Source organism: Dreissena polymorpha, chromosome 15, assembly GCF_020536995.1.
Source record: "Dreissena polymorpha isolate Duluth1 chromosome 15, UMN_Dpol_1.0, whole genome shotgun sequence".
NCBI lineage: Eukaryota > Metazoa > Mollusca > Bivalvia > Myida > Dreissenidae > Dreissena > Dreissena polymorpha.
The window spans coordinates 51,959,465-51,977,763 of NC_068369.1; the positions used below are offsets into that span (position 1 = coordinate 51,959,465).

The 18,299-nt window shown below is 34.8% G+C and overlaps 2 protein-coding genes and 1 long non-coding RNA gene across 4 annotated transcripts in view; 1 reads left to right on the plus strand and 2 right to left on the minus strand.

The window, feature by feature from the left end:
• Positions 1 to 14,504, minus strand: part of LOC127859512 (DNA topoisomerase 2-binding protein 1-like) — a 128,942-nt gene extending 114,438 nt beyond the window's left edge. For both annotated transcript variants that reach the window (XM_052397009.1, XM_052397010.1), the window contains exons 1-4: positions 14,365 to 14,504; positions 8,632 to 8,719; positions 7,197 to 7,339; positions 6,015 to 6,060 (exon numbers count right to left, since the gene is read on the minus strand). In XM_052397009.1, the coding sequence (XP_052252969.1) occupies positions 6,015 to 6,060; positions 7,197 to 7,339; positions 8,632 to 8,709 (267 nt within the window). In that variant the 5' untranslated portion in view covers positions 8,710 to 8,719; positions 14,365 to 14,504. The remainder of the gene's footprint in view (positions 1 to 6,014; positions 6,061 to 7,196; positions 7,340 to 8,631; positions 8,720 to 14,364) is intronic.
• LOC127859552 (uncharacterized) lies at positions 2,218 to 3,819 on the plus strand. Its single transcript, XR_008039444.1, has 3 exons — positions 2,218 to 2,375; positions 3,028 to 3,144; positions 3,401 to 3,819. It is a non-coding gene; the product is annotated as an uncharacterized LOC127859552 (long non-coding RNA).
• Positions 14,505 to 14,874: 370 nt separating the features above from the next.
• On the minus strand, positions 14,875 to 17,815 carry LOC127859750 (uncharacterized). Its single transcript, XM_052397258.1, has 2 exons — positions 16,802 to 17,815; positions 14,875 to 14,925 (listed from the first exon to the last, which is right to left on the minus strand). The coding sequence occupies exons 1-2, from the start codon at positions 17,813 to 17,815 to the stop codon at positions 14,875 to 14,877; spliced, it is 1,065 nt and encodes a 354-aa protein (XP_052253218.1).
• Between the last annotated feature and the right edge of the window lie 484 nt (positions 17,816 to 18,299).

An 18,299-nucleotide genomic window follows, 5' to 3' on the forward strand; every position in this document is an offset into this window, starting at 1 on the left:
ATATTACCTATAACTGTAATTAACTGATATTTACCTATAGCTGTAATTTACTGATTCTTATCTATAGCTGTAATTTACTGAATTTAACCTATTGCTGTTCTTTACTGATTTTTATCTATAGCTGTAATTAACTGATTTTTACCTATTGATGTTATTTACTAGGGCTGCAACGAAACCAAAAAATGTGTTTAGATCTGAATCCGAATCCAAATATGGTTTCTTCCAGTTTTTTCGGTTCCGGATCCCTCAGATAAGAGAAAATTAGAATTTCTGTCTAAATTAAAGAAATCAAAGTTCTTGAAGTATAATTTGGCTGAAAAACATTCAACATTTATTAACAAAAAACATAACAAATTTCTCGTTAAACATTGTAGCAATGTGAAAATAAAACGAAACCTTAACACTTATTCACTTAATAGTTTGCTCGTAAACATACTCTTTTCACTGTTCATACAATTTGATGCTTAATTTCACAAAAATTAACATATCATCATTGTCCAGGTCCAGGCAAGCCCTGTGAGCCCTGACGAGATCTCCTGCTGTGGAGAAGATTCTCTCACTGGGCACTGAGGTTCCTTGCATCACACGATAGCATTTAAACTTAGTATATGACGAAATATGCTTCTAAGACAATACACTATGCAGGAACACAATTTGACAGGTCGCGAAATTATGCAAAATTTACATGAATAACATTCCAGCCACACTGGATCCACTGCCGTTGTTTTTAATACAACTCAGAAAGACAATAAGTATTGAAAACTTACTTAATGCCATTAGGAATTGCATTTGTAATGTGTAAATCCTCCATGATTTCGAATTAGATTTGCTTTCGGCGCTCAATGACACTCTTATACAATAAAAGCCGAAGGATCTCGAATGATCTGCTTTTTGACTGTCCAACGTTAATAAATATCGACTATTATACGTATCTTTTATCTTTTAAACAGAACCAGTCTGTATAAAAACAATACTCGTGAAAACAGCGCTAGGTTACATACAACCATGAAAATAAATATTCGGAACCGAAATATCCAGGGGTGGATTTGTATCCGCGAATCTGAAGTTGGATACGATATCATCTGATATTTCGTGTACCTGTTGCAGCCCTATTATTTAATGATTTTTATCTATAGCTGTTCATGACTGATTTTAACCTATAGCTGTAATTTAGAAATTTTTACCAATAGCTGTTATTTACTGATATTTACCTATAGCTGTAATTTACTGATTTTTACCTGTAGCTGTAAACAACTGGAAAGAATACAATAAACACAATATATTTAAAGTAGGGATGGCAACGAATACCGATTTTGGTATTTGAATATTCGGTCATCCTTCCAAACGAATATTCGGATATTCGGTCAACATCTGTTGGAAAAAAATCAACAAAATCAACTTTGTTTACCGTACCTTTACTCCATGAATTCTACTTTCGTTTTTACCGGAAGTTAACCGTTAGTGTCTAAATATTGACACCGCGTTACCGTCGCTAATTCGAAGTTGATTATGTTGATAAGTTTTATTAGATGTTGATCAAATATTCGTGAATAAAAAATTTAAACACAACACATCATTTGTCCGTCTATTTAGCGGGTAAAGCGTCGGATAGCGGTAATTGGCTTTGATATTATAAAAGCGGCCCGCTGCGAGTAAACAAATAATAGGGTATTGAGAAGGTTTGTTTTCCGCTGGTGGAAAACGGTTGAAACAAAGGATCGCGATCGCGCATGAAAAGGTGAAATTAACAATAACAATGCTTATTTAAAGCAATTATCGTCTGCAGGCATAACGCATGAGCGCGTGACAAAGTCAATAGCTCTTTATCGCTGATTAAGTATTTAAAACAACATTAAACTGGCGAGTGTGTTTATAAGAAGGTGATAAGAGAGTTAGCGATCATTTTAAATGTAATTCGAGTCATTAGATCAAGTGCGGGTCGGTGTTTTAATTACCGATGCGATTTGCACCTATCATAATTTTGACACAAAGTGACTGTCTTTGGTCAATGAAAGTTTCCTAAAGGTAGACAATTAGCGGGATTTATGGCAGGTATATACTGTCATCACCATACTGACGCATTATCGCGCCTACCGGAATATACACTACGACACGAGGAACAACATTTTAAACATGTTTTGATGCAAATTTCACGAATACAAAGTCTTTGAAATAACTCAATTTTTTTTCTTCAGAATATCCGATTCGGAAAATCACGGTGCCTATACCACGTGACTTTTCAAGATCTGTGTGGGGAGTAAAATATCAACAAAAGCGCGACGAAGATAAGATTTTTTAGGATAACTTTTTTAATATGTCACCATTTTCAATGGGATAAAGTGGAGAGCCCGCTCATTCATGAGAGTTTTCTATAGGTATCATGATTTTATAAAACAAATAAATATTGTTTCAGTAAAGTGCAACCGCGCCTTTGAACGGTGAGAAAAAGGTAGGATCAGTGTGGGGACATTATTTTATTTTAACACAGAAACATCACCTCTGGTGAAATTAAGAAATAAACTTTATGGGCGGAGCTTACACTATATAATTTTGCATTCATTTTCAGGTTTCTGTTATATTATTTACGTAACAAAATTCAAGAAAAAAAATTCTTACAGTAATATGATCTGTGTGGTATACGTTTTTAGAATGATCTGTGTGGTATACTGTTTTGAAGTTTTTCAGTTCTATTCAGTTGTTTAAAAAATGCTTGTCAATAATGTTTTTGAAACTGGATTTTTAAATGCGATAGCATGTAAAACACATAATGGCTAAACACTACGCTTGCACCGCTTGTTGAACTAATACATAATTATGATATAGTTTACAGGCATGCTATACAATCCCCATTATAATATTAAAATCTTACGCTGGAGCATCTTAAATCGATGACAATTCCATGCTATACCTTAAATAAGTGTACACTTTATGTTATTGTATTAAGTTCCATTTTTATTTTGGCGCCTTAACTACTGTCACGTGAAGTAATGTATTTTATATTATTTTAAATATTATATTTGCTTTAAGGTATGGCTCATATGCTCCGAATGCGGAAAAATGTTGGAGACCAGAGCTGGATTATTACGCCACGTTAGGAGACACGCTAACTCTGGAAACTATTACTGTCGTGGGAAAGCATTTCAGGTAAGATTACATACCTTAAAAATATTTACATTTTTATACAGTTATACTAACAAACAGATGAACGGATTTTCTTGAAACAACACACATATACAATATATCTCATCTCTTAGGTTATCATATATTTCAAAATATCTCAATAATCGTCAAATCGTTGGTAATTTAAAAATAACAAACGCATGTCTTCTGTAATAAACATTTTTTAAATAGCGTGTTTACGCATTGAAATGTCACGTGAATAAAATAGTTTTTTTCTCAGGATGCCTACAATCTTAGAAGGCGTCAAAGAACGAAGGACCCAAATGTCACGTGTGTGTACAGTGCGGCAGGAGCTTTGCGGACAAGTACCTACTCGTGGCTTGAGAGAAAAGTGCAAAAAAGAGCGATTTGTGAAATGTTACCAATGTGGGTTGGCATTAAGAGTGAGAATGACCTCAAAGAGCTCGACAAGACCCACATGCCTGACAAGTGTTACAGGTGTGAGGAGTGTTTCAAAACGTACAAACGCAAAACAAACCTTTCTCGACACGTGAGGACTTTACATAAATAAATCCGTGAATACTGATTAAAAATCATAATAGTTTACTGTTTGTCTGTGTAACTTGATTATCGTTTAACGTCATTATCCCCTACCGGTGAAGTTCTTCATATTTTTTCATGAAACTTGAAACATTGATAGATGGCAATATGGAGATTATGCATCTCATTTCATTCTGTTCCTACGTCAAAGTCTGGTTGCTATGGCAACAAATCGAAAAAATTCTGACAATGGTGGAGTTTCACCGGCAGGGGACCATATTGCTTGAAATAACCTTGTTTTATTTGTTGTTTTATTTTAACGTTACTTTTGTGAATGATTCTTAAGTTATCCGAATTTGATTAGTTTATATGTTTTGTTTAGTTCGTTTGTGGTTTTCTTTTGAAATCATTCTCAAATAATTATGCAATAATTTGGATTTACGTTATTCATTAATATATCGCATCTGTGATTTGTATTATCAAATATGTGATCTTTTTTTAATTATAACTTGATTAAAGTTTTGCGATGTTTTTTCGTTGATTTCAATTTTAAATACCGCTATCACGAGCTAGTTCAATAATCATAAGCAGCCAGGGTTTCTAATAAAAGTGATTTTCACGATTGCTTTACATAATTAACTGCCTGCTTATACTTATTCTAGGCCGTGGTAATTGACAGTAAACAATGTATGCAATGAGGTTGTGTATACAATACAATACTCCTTAATTCGAAATACGTCTTGACATTCTTCACAGCTGCATCCCACCACAACACAAGAGGAGAATCGTACATACATAATCATTTAATATAATAGTTCTTCATTTACTTTTTATAGTCTCCTCAAAATAATTAATGCTAAAGATAAGCATAAACTGTTACACAGAATACAACGACATACTTTATAACATGACATTATCACCAACACATGGCAATGATTGTCCATATCTATACTATGTAATAAACTAATGCAAAAAATATGAATTCCATATAATTTATGAAAATAACACACACAAACACAGCCATATAAATATGTTTCTACTATGCCCATTATTTTGTTTTAAGTAAATCATACCGGCTACCTTCAACTTTAAATAACAACAAAATAGAAAATAATGTCGAAAATGTAACATTTTTTAGTCGTTTAAAGTTTCTTCACAATGATGCAAGGCACTTTGAAATCCATGACAAACCAATACGTCTGGTGGATTCTGTTTTATCAGTTTTTATTTCACATTTGATTTTAAAACAAACATATTTCTTTGCTTTTTGTCAACCTGTGAAATATTTGACACAATTTCTATTGCAGAATTTGTGTCCGAATTAAAATTTCAATTGTGTTCGTCCATCCCCATTCTTATTGTTGGCAACAGTTTGCTATCGTTTCGCCTCGCCCGCTCCAACCTTACTCCTAGTGTTCCCTTCTGTATAGTATTCCTGTCTCGTGAAACTGTTTCCTCTTTTTTTCTTCCCTTAACTAATTAGTCCGCTCACTAATGTGAAAAAGGTGATTACTGAAATGAATAAATTTTTAAATAATAATAATAGATCTACTACTACTACTACTACTATTACTACTTCTACTACTACTACTACTACTACTACTAGTAGTAGTAGTAGTAGTAGTAGTAGTAGTAAAAGTAGAAGAAGTAGTAACAGTAGTAGTAGAAGTAGGAATAGTAGTAGTAGTAGTAATTGTTGTATTGAAATAATTGAAATTAATTAAAAATATAAATATATATTGTCGTTATTATCTCAATTTAGATGTCAATTGTAGAAACACGGATACCACACAGATCATTCTAAACACGTTTACCACACAGATCATATTACTGTGAGAATATTTTTCTTGATTTTGTTTTCATAAATATATGAAACAAACCTGAAAAACAATGCAAAATGATATAGTGTAAGCTCCGCCCATAAAGTTTATTTCTTAATTTCACTAGAGGTGATGTTTGTGTGTCAAAATAAAATAATGTCCCCACACTGATCCTACCTTTTTCTAACCGTTCAAACGCGCGGTTGCACTTTACTGAAACAATATTTATTTGTTTTATAAAATCATGATACCTATAGAAAACTCTCATGAATGAGCGGGCTCTCCACTTTATCCCATTAAAAATGGTGACATATTAAAAAAGTTATCTTGAAAAATCTTACCTTCGTCGCGCTTTTGTTGATATTTTACTCCCCACACAGATCTTAAAAAGTCACATGGTATAGGCACCGTGAAAATAGTATTAGAATATTCGGTGCGGGACCGAATATTCGGATATTCGTATATTCGTTGACATCCCTAATTTAAAGTTTAGAAAATATTCTACCATTACGGTCAGCAGTACTACCTACTCACCTGTTTACATGCCAGGCAAGTTATGATGCACATCGGACCAAATACCCTGAAAACAGAAATCAATACATGATTAGAAATTGTACAGTGGTAGTACATGTATGGGGAAATAAGACGTTAAAACACACAGAATACAAATACATGTAATTATATAAAATACAAATGTATGTAAAATAATGCAATCCAAATCAATACAATAAACAAGAATTCTAACGCTTTTAAATGATAATTTTGATCATGTGTATTACTAACATAGCGTCACAGAAAGGTTCATTTGCTAAGCCTTTTCAAATAAACCTTTTATTAATCAACAGTTACCTAGCATTCTCGGGGCTTTGTCTCAACATTTTGAGAATGACACCTATACCAGTGACATTGTAAATTTTAGCATCAATTTAATTTAAATTGGGAGAGAGCAATATTGATTTATTTAATTTTGAAATAATTATCAAGTTAACTGAAAAAACTTAACATAAAAATATCACTTAAATAAAATATTACAACTTCAAACTAGAGCTTTGTCACAGATGTGATGAATACCCCCACATGCCGCATTGACACAGAATATTTTGCATGTTGTCTTCACATCAAACAGCGGACACCATGCTCAATTTTTAAAACGCACTAATTGACCCTGTGACCTAGTTTTTGACCCGGCATGGCCCATGTTCGAACTTTACCTAACCATCATCTAGATACAACTTCTGACCAAGTGTGGTGAAGCTCGGATGAAAACTACTTGAATTAGAGAGCGGACACCATGCTGAATGTGTAAAACCCACCTAAGTGACCCTGTGACATAGTTTTTGGCCCGGCATGACCCATATTCGAACTTGACCTTGATATCATTTAGATACAACATCTGACCAAGTTTGGTGAAGATCGGATGAAAACAACTTGAATTAGAGCGCGAACACTTAATACGGACCGACCGACCGACCGACTGACAGACAATCTCTCTCCCATATACCCCCCTAAACTTCGTTTGTGGGGGTATAACTATCTTATTCCTACACTATGCTTCCAAATGTCTGAAAGTAAAACCATCACTTTGAAATAAGGGACTGGATAAAGGGGAAAAAAGATATTCTTTTTATCATTTGGAAAGAGACAAAATAACAGCTATAAAATCAGTAAAAAATAGCACTGATTCTGTACCAGTACTTAAAAGTACATTTAACCTACCTGCTGCCAAGACTTGCAACATGTTTGTATGCAGCACCCTCGAAGAGTTCAAATATGAAAATCACTCCTTTCTTCTTCTCTTTGACCTGCAGGCACTTGTCTTCAGTACACCATGAAGGTGACATCTTCTCTTCTTGAAGGCACTTTTGGGACAGTTGATAATATCATGGGTAACATGTTGAAAATAAAATTTCTCAAGCGTAAAAAAAATCAAATTTTTAATTTTTTTTTATTACATTAAAAACACATTTCAATCATCTGTCATTAACACTGTGTTATGTGAATTAGGAATAAGACATCAAACTGGGAATGGACATCATTTTGGTGATTTTCTCAAACAAAACTATTCATTTCATGATCTACATATACTTTTGTAATATATTATTTATAGTTTAAGCTTAATAAGAAATTCTCCAAGACTTTTTCATTAACATTGATTGAATTTGTATCATTTAAAGTGTATTTTTAAACCATGTCCATGTGCGGCATATGGACACAGTTTCATTTCATGAGGATTTTTTTTTAAATTAATAAAAAATCCAGTTTTTAAGTAAAATCAATTTAAATGATGCTATTATATATGCAAGTATATGTTTTAATTATAATTTGTTAATCTAGATAAATGCAAAATATAAAACTGCATATTATGCACTTTTGATAAAACACAATTTATTCCCAAATTGATGTCTTATTCCCAATTCACATAATACAGTGTTCATGATTCATTAAACAGGGGTGTGATTTAAAAACCACCTCAGGGAAGAAAAATGCCCTACCCCCTTACAAGGTTCAAGAAAACTGTTCATTTCCTGATAGATCCAGCAAGGTTAAGAACTATTTGTAAACTTAGTTTGACATGAAGATAGGAAATCAGCTGAAAGGAGGAAAAATTACACCCCTGTTTAACTATTTGAGATATATTTGTTGCTATGTCATTACCATCTTTCTATTGGAAAGTCTTCCTTAACAGATACAATTATTAAATATGCTAGGTTTTATTCTGACATTTTAAGAGATAGCCTTTTTTACTTGGGTAAGCATCCCTAAAAGGCACAATTGTGGACACCACATATTGTGTTGTTGTTTTTTTTTTGCATGTCCTCCAACATTGAAATGTTCATTGCCTTTATTTACCAAGATACTAAAAATGATTACTTTGAATTGTTGTTAACAACAAACATCTAAAGAAAACAAATATACAGCTCCTTTTAAGCTGGATTTAACTCTTTCAGTGGTTGAACCGAATTTTGAAGGCCTTTGAAAACAGTTTGGATCCAGATGAGACGCCACATAATGAGGCGTCTCATCAGGATCCAAACTGTTTGCTATTCTGATAGTATTCTTTGAAAAAAATAGAAGAAAATGCTTATTTTAGAAATTCAGCAGACGACATTTAAGCAGACGACAAATTTCCCAGCATGCAAAGGGTAAATACCTTGTAAGCTTCCTCTATGAGTGGTCGTGTGCCTTCATTGTTCCCGATCTTCACACATAACACTTGAAAGTCTGACATCTTTGCATGACTGAAAATTTATTTTACCAAAAAGTATAATACTATCACATAATGTCATATTCAGCAACTTAATTTATTATGACTTTGACAATCAAAATTATATCCCTAAATTATGATGATTGTATCAATAAAAGCAAGAAAATGCAATATTAATATGCGCAATTGTTTATTTAGCAACTAGTATTTCAAATAGTTATTTGTGTGACAAAATATTAAACACATGATTGCTGTCAGTTTACACAGTGTGTACTATCATAGGTTATAAAAACATGATGTCACATGTGGTAGTCAGGTGAAACTGTCTACCCATGTATTAAGCTTTGTCTTCATATATACATTTAAAAAATAAATCAATCAAAGAAGCTACATCAGATTGACATAACTTAACCCTTTTTATGCACAAACAAAAATTCAGTTAACTTTGTTGGTGCATTTTCAGTGTTTTTTATTGTTCAAAGTTGGGGCGATTCAAATTACAAGTAATGGTGATTCAATAATGGAGAAAGCATTAACGGGAATTAACAAACGTTTGATAAGGTTTGTTAAACCAGATAACAACATGGAAAATTTGGAGTATTAAAGTTGAACAGGACTGGTAAGGCATTCTTAAGTGTACATATTTCGGACATGTATAGTATTCGGATAAACAGAAATAGATATACTAGATGTTCCATGCATTAAGATTGTGTTTTGTTACAAAAGCAGTTATAGGGATGATGATAATATAATCAGATAAATATGTGATGAAAAGGTGCTACCAGTACACTGACAAATGTGTAATGATGAAGTAGATTTTAATGAGAATTTATTGTTTTTACAAATAAACATAGTATAATGACAGAAATAATAAAAGTTGTGAAATGAACATGTTTTGTTTTTGATATTGTTCACACAAACTTCTCTCTGATTCAGAAAAAAGGAGAAGTCACTTCTCCCTATTTTTAAGGCCTAGGGTAGTCCCTGCAAATGGGATAAAAAAAAATTCCAATTGGAGGTTTCCCTAAACAATTTTGTTTTTAATAAGTTAAATCTCCCATCAAGCCCTTTAAGCTGGATCTAAGTAAATGTAATCTTAAAATAACTTAAATCTCAATTTTAAAGCATTTTTATGCAAAAAAAATTCATTTTTTCCAATTTAATTCAAAACAACCCATATTTTTCCCAATCCAAAGGGACCCGACCTCCAGGGCTCGACATTAAAGGTAGTCCGACTGTCCGGGACAACCAAAGTGTTAGTCCAGAGAAGTTAATAAAGAATTTGCTAGTCTGACGGGACAACTGGTGTTATAATTTAATTACTTAGAACAAATGCCTTTATATCTGTTATTTCTGTGGAGTAACCGCCCTTTTTTTTAAATATATATTTTGTTTACGTTTAAACAACAAAGCACGAGATATTCCAATAGTTCCATGGGATACTACGCCGCCCTGTTTACAAGGGAAGCAACCCTTAACATTTTTCTTTGCCAAGATAACAAAATTATTCTCCCTTATAATGAATATGCATTTTACGACACCGGTACACATTGATCTTTAAGACAATTAAAGTAGTATGGTGGCAAAACACAAGTTTTTGTCAGTTATTTTGACTTTGTATAATGTTTAAAAAATCAATAATATCCAGTTTTCCTGTTATCTAGTCAGTTCTTTTTGTATTGAAATTGCCTAAAATTATGTTAACATGCATTTTGAATGATTTAAGTCTTTATGATTTGAGCTTTTTGTATTATTTAATTATTTTGCAAAGAACTGAGCAAAATAAGATATAATGGTCAGGACAAGTTGCTTTCTGGTCAGGACAAGTGAAGTTTTGGTCTACTTGTCCGACCTCATTCCCAAAATGGTTTAAAAAACCAAAGATTTTTACTCAGACATTTAATGGCTGCATTCTACATACAGACAGTCATGTTTTGTTAAGAAGCGTTTAATAGTTGCTAGAATAATGTCTGTTTCAACTTAAGCTTTTCATAAAAGAGTAAAAGTTAGTTGAAAAAAAATAAATATTGCTTTACATTTATTTCATATATTTTTACATAATTTAGGTAATTTTATATCAAATATAAAAATAATTGTGCTATAGATAAAACACAGAATTTACAACATAAACAATCATCAATAAACTTACTAATGTAAGTTTCCAATTAATTTGTATCATTCTGTCATTTTCGTAGCATGACTTTGGTAATGATAGAGACTAGAGAGTGAAAATTAAATACTTCAAAACAATTAATGGGAAAAAAATCTTCTACAGTCCGATTTTGTTTATGCCGGTAAGTTGTGGATTTTTGGGAATAAAGCTTCAACCTTCATCTGTCATGCTCACTGATTTGAAAAGTGACTGGAATGTTATCAATGCAAAAAAGTTGATACCAAAAGTGGACATTTCTTGCTCATTGTAAAATAATATTTTAAACTTTGTATAAATTTTAACAATAACATCATATTTTGTAAATAAATATTAACATATTATCGTGCGATTGGTTGTAGGCTCAGGTACTACTGAAATGTATCCCGGGTACTCTTAATTAAGTATATTTAAATGTACCCCAGTTAAGGAACATACTAGTATACTAACTAGTACCCTGCCAATTTAGACTGTACCAGAGTTTTATTCCCATCGAATATCCAAAGTCGTACAATGCGCTACAGAACACGAAAAAAAATCTCTTTGAACAAAACCGGCCTCCAAAGGCTTTTTTGAGTAGGAGTTTTTAGAATATTGAGGTTATAATACAGAATATTGTCATAAATTTATAATGAACATAATCAATTAAAAAATTTTTTTAGCCAACAACCAATTTAGCACTGAATTACTGGGACGTTTCAGTATACTATCTTTACCTGGGGTACATTTAAATATACTTAAGCAGGGATTTCAATAGATTTTAAAATCCAGGAGTCAATGACCCCTGGACTGAAATTTTGAGGAGTCAAATTGAAAAATGGTGGGGTCAATTTTGAAGCGCGTTAATTGTGTTTTTGTCTGTATTATTCAATTTTTTAGATAAAAATATGCACTAAGAGTAACACAATATCTTAAAAAGTTATACTGCTTAATTAAATAACAATACCATGATACATAACACAACATATTTTAATGAATTGGTACATTAAGTATACTTCCTTATAGTTATAACACATTTAAGTCTTTTAACACATTTAAATATTTTAAGATATGTACCGGTAGCACCTTTTCATCACATATTTATCGTCATTATATTATCATCATCCCTATGATAGCTTTTCTAACAAAACACAATCTAAATGCATGGTTCATCTAGTATATCTATTACTGTTTATCCGAATACTATACATGTCCGAAATATGTACACTTTTGAATGCCTTACCTGTAGTAGTTTTACTTTTATAATCCAAATTTTTCTTGTTGTTATCGGGTTTAACAAACCTTATCAAATGTTTGTTAAATCCAGTTAATGCTTTCTCCATTATTGAATCGCCATTACTTGCAATTTGAATCGCCAGCTTTGAATTGAACGCGGGTTGAATGTTAAGTCCGCCATTTATTGTACAATGTCGAAGGTCATGACGCAGCAATTTAATTCTACTTGGATAATTTATATCTTATCGAGAAAATGTGTTTTCTCAATAATCACTGTTTATGTGTAGTATTATTACTTGTTAGTATAAAAAATGAACTGTGATGCCAGTTTTATATAAGATGGGTGTTACTCGTAATTATCGGTGGATTAACAACTGACAAAACTCGCTGGACTTAGATCTACTATTGGATCTACGTAATTAATAGACCTTTGATCAACATGGTTTTTTACTTTAATATATTTTGCCGACTTTCTTTAACCTGAAAAGTCTGCAAAAAACCTGCAATTATCGGATGGTCAATCAATTATCACGTAATCACTGCTGCTAATTACCCAGTTAGTGGGCAGGCACTATTTAGACGGTGACATGTGTATTGGAAGAGATGAGATAAGATAAACAACGCCCGGGGTATTCCCTAGATTATAGACCGAGTTTCAAAAACTGAAACATTAATTTCAACTAGGAGCACAGGGGGATTTATTACCATGGAACTCGAGATATTAACTGACTGACGCACGGGTCAAATTTTCGACGCACAGCAGAAAAAAGGGTTGCGTCAAAAATGAGTCGTTTATAATTTGCTCGTGTCAAAACGCAGGATTCTGCGTCTATTGAAATCCCTGTTAAGAGTACCTGGGGTACATTTAAGTAGTACCCGAGCTGACAATGACCAATCGAGCCATACTATCCTTAGGGTGGCAATTTTAGTATTTTATACATAAGAAAATATTGGTAAACACTCACCCCAAAAAACACAAAACAACAGAAATATAGCATGTTTGGGATTATATTGGTGGACAGTTTCCACTGGTAGAAAATCCACAAAGGGATACATAAAGATTATTTAGCAAATGTCTTTTGTGATTCATAAAGATTATTTAGCAAATGTCTCTTTGTTTTAAAAACTGGTTCTGCTATAGTTCTGGCTTCCATAACTTTAAATGTCGCTTTTTATGATTTTTGACAGGCGCGACTTTATAGTTATGGACCAACCCCATTAGGAAAGTCAACCAGAAATTCACGAAAAGTTGACAGTTAACAAAGACCGGTCCAGAACAGCTTTTAAATGCAGTTGTTGGCCCAAATCAACCACTTGATTGAAAAGATTGACATTTTTCGCATTTAACTGATATATTCTTTCACAAAATACTATCTTAAACATTTAAAATGTATCTATTCTGCTCTTACATATCGAGAAAAACATCGATGTGACAGACTTTCTTGAAATGCGAATCTCCAGAGATTTCACGGTCATATGACGTTATTTCTATTTTTAGTAACAAACCATGTGCTCAAGTGTTATCAAATTCAGAATGACATTTCCCGGTATTTTAATTGTTCTGGCTGATTTTGTAAACAAATTGTAGTGTCAATACAAAGTCAAAGTAAATATTATATAAAACTACCTGATTCACAATGAAATCAGTCTTATAATCCAACAGACGTAAGTTGTTAATCACAAATAATAGATTTCAGAAAACGAAAGTAATGTTTACAATTTCAGCATAATATGTCAAGGTTTATCCGAAAGTATCCAAATGAAAACTTGTCACGTGAAAAAGCGACAATGGCGTCAAAATTGTGAATTTCAGTTTCAGACTGATGAGAGTTATTTTCATCTATTGTAAGATGCATTTGAAACATTTGAACCTTAAAATATTCCTCGATGCAGTAATTTATATTCATTCACCAATATATGTAGAAATGTATCCAATAAAATGAGCTTTCTTTGATTTATAGCGTGACATAAATATGTTACGACTCTGGTTGACTTTCGTTACGGGGTTAGCTTCAGCGTACAGGTCTGTCAATACTATATAAACTATACGCTGAAGTTTCTTTAGCTAGTTCTGCTAAAATGTTTCAGTGGGTTAAAAACATCATGTTATATCTTCATTTATTTTGTCAAACTAATAACAATCTAAACGTGCATATAAATATGACTGACTATATGTGTATGGCAAAACATTTTCAAATCCGGAAATACATGTATCCGAAATATGACCAATTTGTGTGATGGTGAATATTTACATTTACAAGATATAACATATTTACTTATATCGTGTGATTGATATACAAGAATTTATTGATTACATCGTCTACGAAATCCGCCAATCCAAATGTTCCATGGGCCTAAGAGGAGTCTTTTTCTTTAAGTTGTTGTTTCTGTTGAGAAATCTAGGCCCAGAAATCCCCGCCAAAGTAATGAGGACCAAGTAATTAAATAACATGAACGTGAAGGGCTGCATTCCACAGTATGCACATTAATACGCATAAAGATATTTGTATGACCTTTGTGTCAGATAGTGATTTTCTGCTAAATTTCATCAGATCTTGACATGTTGAACCATTATGTAACACTCCTGATATTGTATATCATTCTGTCAGACCGTGTTTTCATATATATATATATATATATATACAATGGCCGATTCGTCGAGGCAGAGCTGAAGAAAGTTGATAGCAAGAAGCGAGAAAATCTGCTGCATACGAAAGTGCCTTCAAAAGTACTTCCAGGGTACCGCTCGTTATCACTTTCTCCAGAGCGCTACCAAATGTCGGCCATATCCTCCGGAAACACCTGCCAACACTCCACATTTCAGATCATATGAAAAACGTATTTCCTGAACCCCCGTTAGCAGCATTCAGAAGAGACTGCAACCTTCAAGATATATTGGTTCATAAAAAGCACAACCGGATGCTTTTCCGAGCTCCCAAAAGGAGCGGACCTTGTGGGGCACAGAGGTGCGCAATCTGTCCATACATGATGGAGGCTGAAAAGTTCAGCGACACCACCGGCAAAAGCTACAATGTGCGGAACGAGGTCACCTGCAAATCCACCAATGTAGTCTACGCTGTACACTGCGAACGGTGTAAGACCTCCGTATACGTAGGAGAAACGGGAGATACCCTGTACCAGCGACATCTTCTTAACCTGTCCCGGATACGGACTCGACACAACGACCCGGTGGCCGAGCACTTCTACACAAACGGCCACAGCGTCGCAGACTTCCGGGTCATGTGACTCGAAAAATTAAATGGAACCGACGAGTACCGGTAGACCATCGAACAACTTTGGAAGCGCAAACTGAGGACGTTCAAACCATATGGACTAAACGCAAAAGACTAAAATTGGCGCGCAATGTAACGTGCGATTATATTACGTCACTTCCGCTAAAGATGATATGCTTATTCACAAATAAACGCCGCTGAAGAAGACCGAGAGGTCGAAAGCTACGGCAAATTTAATAAAAGCGTTTTATTTTATATATAGAGAGGATATTTGTTGGATTCGATGGAATATCGATTTTATTTCACGAGTGATCATATACAATAATATTTTCACGAGTGAAAATATGTATTGTTTATGATCACGAGTGAATTAAAATCGATATTCCATCGATTCCAACAAATTTTCTTTTTATTTTATGCTTTTTGCACCGTTTATTTACATTGTAAAAGAGTTTAATTGGATAATGTCGCTGGATTTATGACGTCATTTCGTCGAAAAAATGACGTCATTTCACAGTAAAACAGTGAAAAATATCGTTATTTTTCACTGTTATTTTTCACTGTTTCAAACAGTGAAATACCAGTTTTATTTCACTGATATTTCTCTATAAACCACCGGAAAGCATAACATAAATATACATACATATATATATACACACACAAAAACGCTTTATTATTTTTTGCCGAAGCTTTCGACATCACGGTCTTCATCAGCGGCCATTTTTTATTTTCAGATGTTTTATTATGAACGGAAATGACGTCGTGCATTTCCGGCGTCAACGTTGTTTACGCGCCCTTTTATTTACGTTTATTCTTGCACGTTGATGCCATATGGTCGGTATTCCATGGTTTTGCGGTACTCGTCCGACCCGCTGAGTTTTTCGAGTCCCATTATTTGGAAATCATCCATGGAATGTCCGTCGGTGTAGAAATGTTCAGCTACCGGGTCACTGTGCTGTGTGCGAATACGCGACAGATTCAATAGATGTCGCTGGTACAGAGTTCCGCCGGTCTCTCCCACATACACGAACCTGCGACAGCGACGACAGTTGACCGCGTACACAACATTGGATGATTTGCAATCAACATAGTTTCTGACGCTGTACTTCCTGCCGCTGGGATCTGTGAAATATTCCGCCTTCATCATATACGGGCAAATGGCGCATCTCTGCGCCCCACAGGGCCCGCTCATATTGGGTTTTCGGAAGAACATCCTATTGTGTTTTTTGTGCACTAGGATGTCTTGAAGGTTGCAATCCCGTCTGAAGGCTACTAATGGGGGCTCAGAGAACACTTCCTTCATTCTATCAGACGTGTGCAGCGTGTGTAGGTGTCTACGGATGATACGACCGATGTTGGGTAGTGCGCGCGAAAACGTTATCACCAGCGGAATCCTTGTATTATGCTCCGAGTTTGTCTTTTCGCGCAAAAGGTCCTCTCTCTTTTTATTGTCGACCTTTATCAATTCGGTCTCTACAAACGCCCCGTCATATCCACGGTTCACGAGCTGTGTTTTCACCGCCTGTCTGTGCTTCCGGTAGGCAACCTCCTCTGAACAGATTCTTTTCGCACGCACACCCAGACCATACGGTATAGCTTTTTTTGTAGACTCCGGGTTCGAAGAATCCCTGTGTAGGTACAGGTGTTTATCGGTAGGCTTAGTATATAGGTCGGTTTGAAGGCGCCCGTTCCGTATTGATGTCACCGTGTCCAGGAACTCTAGTTTTTCTAAAGAATAGCGGAGCTCGAGTTTAATGCGAGGGTTGATTCCATTTCCTTGTGTGTGGAAAGTTTTAAGTGCCCCGATACCATGCGTCCATAAGCCCCACACATCATCCACAAACCGGAAGTATGCGAGTGGTTGCTTTTCTGACCGCCGGAACAGTTCCTCTTCCCAAGCACCCATGTAGGTTGATGCATAGTTCAGCCCGAGGCGTGAGCCAATAGCCGTCCCTTCTGTATGTATAAAATGTTCGTCGTTGAATGAGAAGGTGTTGTTTTCCAACACAGTGTCCATCATCACGATGACGTCCTCTGTAGGAATTTCCGGGTCCGTTCGCCTGTTTAAAGCGTCTATAGCAGCAGCACGGGCCTCATCTCTCGGGACACTTGGATACAGGGCCTTCACATCTAAACAGAATATTAGCGTACCTTCCGGAAGAGGTTGTTTTAATTTTTGTATTTTGTTTAAGAAGTCCATAGTGTCTCTTACAAACGACGGAAGTGACGTCACATGGCTTCGCAACTGGCCCTCAACAATTTCCGCCATTTTCTCTGTCGGGTGGCTTCTACCATTCACAATGGTGCGTAACGGCATTCCTGGCTTATGTAACTTCGGGTTCCCTTGAAGCTTACCGGAAGTGCCATCGTTACCTGTCAAGTATTGTCGGAGATCACTGTCTATGGAACCTCTTTTGTACAGGTTGTCTACCACCTTTTTTACCTTGTTTTGCACTGATTTTGTTTTGTCGTCGGTAACTTCCGCATATGTGTCGCTATTGGAAATTTCACCTTTTAATTTTTGTATGTACATGTGTAATCTGTGCTATCCATTACGACTATACCAGAACCTTTATCAGCAGGCCGAATGACAATTTCATCGTCGTTAAGAAGTTCTTTCAGAGCGTATTCTTCAGATTAACTCATATTGAGCTTAAACCTTCTTTTGAGACCCTTGATGATGTCATCCTTCACAGCATTGATATACGCATCCAACCATTTATCGCGGCCTGCTTTTGGAGTCCATGTTGACGGCGTCTTCTTCCTGTACGGTTTCTCTTGATTAGGATGTCCGTCTCGCTCTTCAGAGTAGAAATATTCTCTGAGACGCATGCGACGTTCCCATGCAGTGAGGTCCGTCAACAACTTGCCTTTGTCAACGACTCTTCTTGTTGGAACAAATTTCAATCCCTTAGATAGAACTCTTATTTGTGCGGCAGTAAGTTGCTTCTTAGACAGGTTAGTCACTACATCCGGTTGGACCGACGGTCCCTCAGTGACGATAATACAATTTTTAG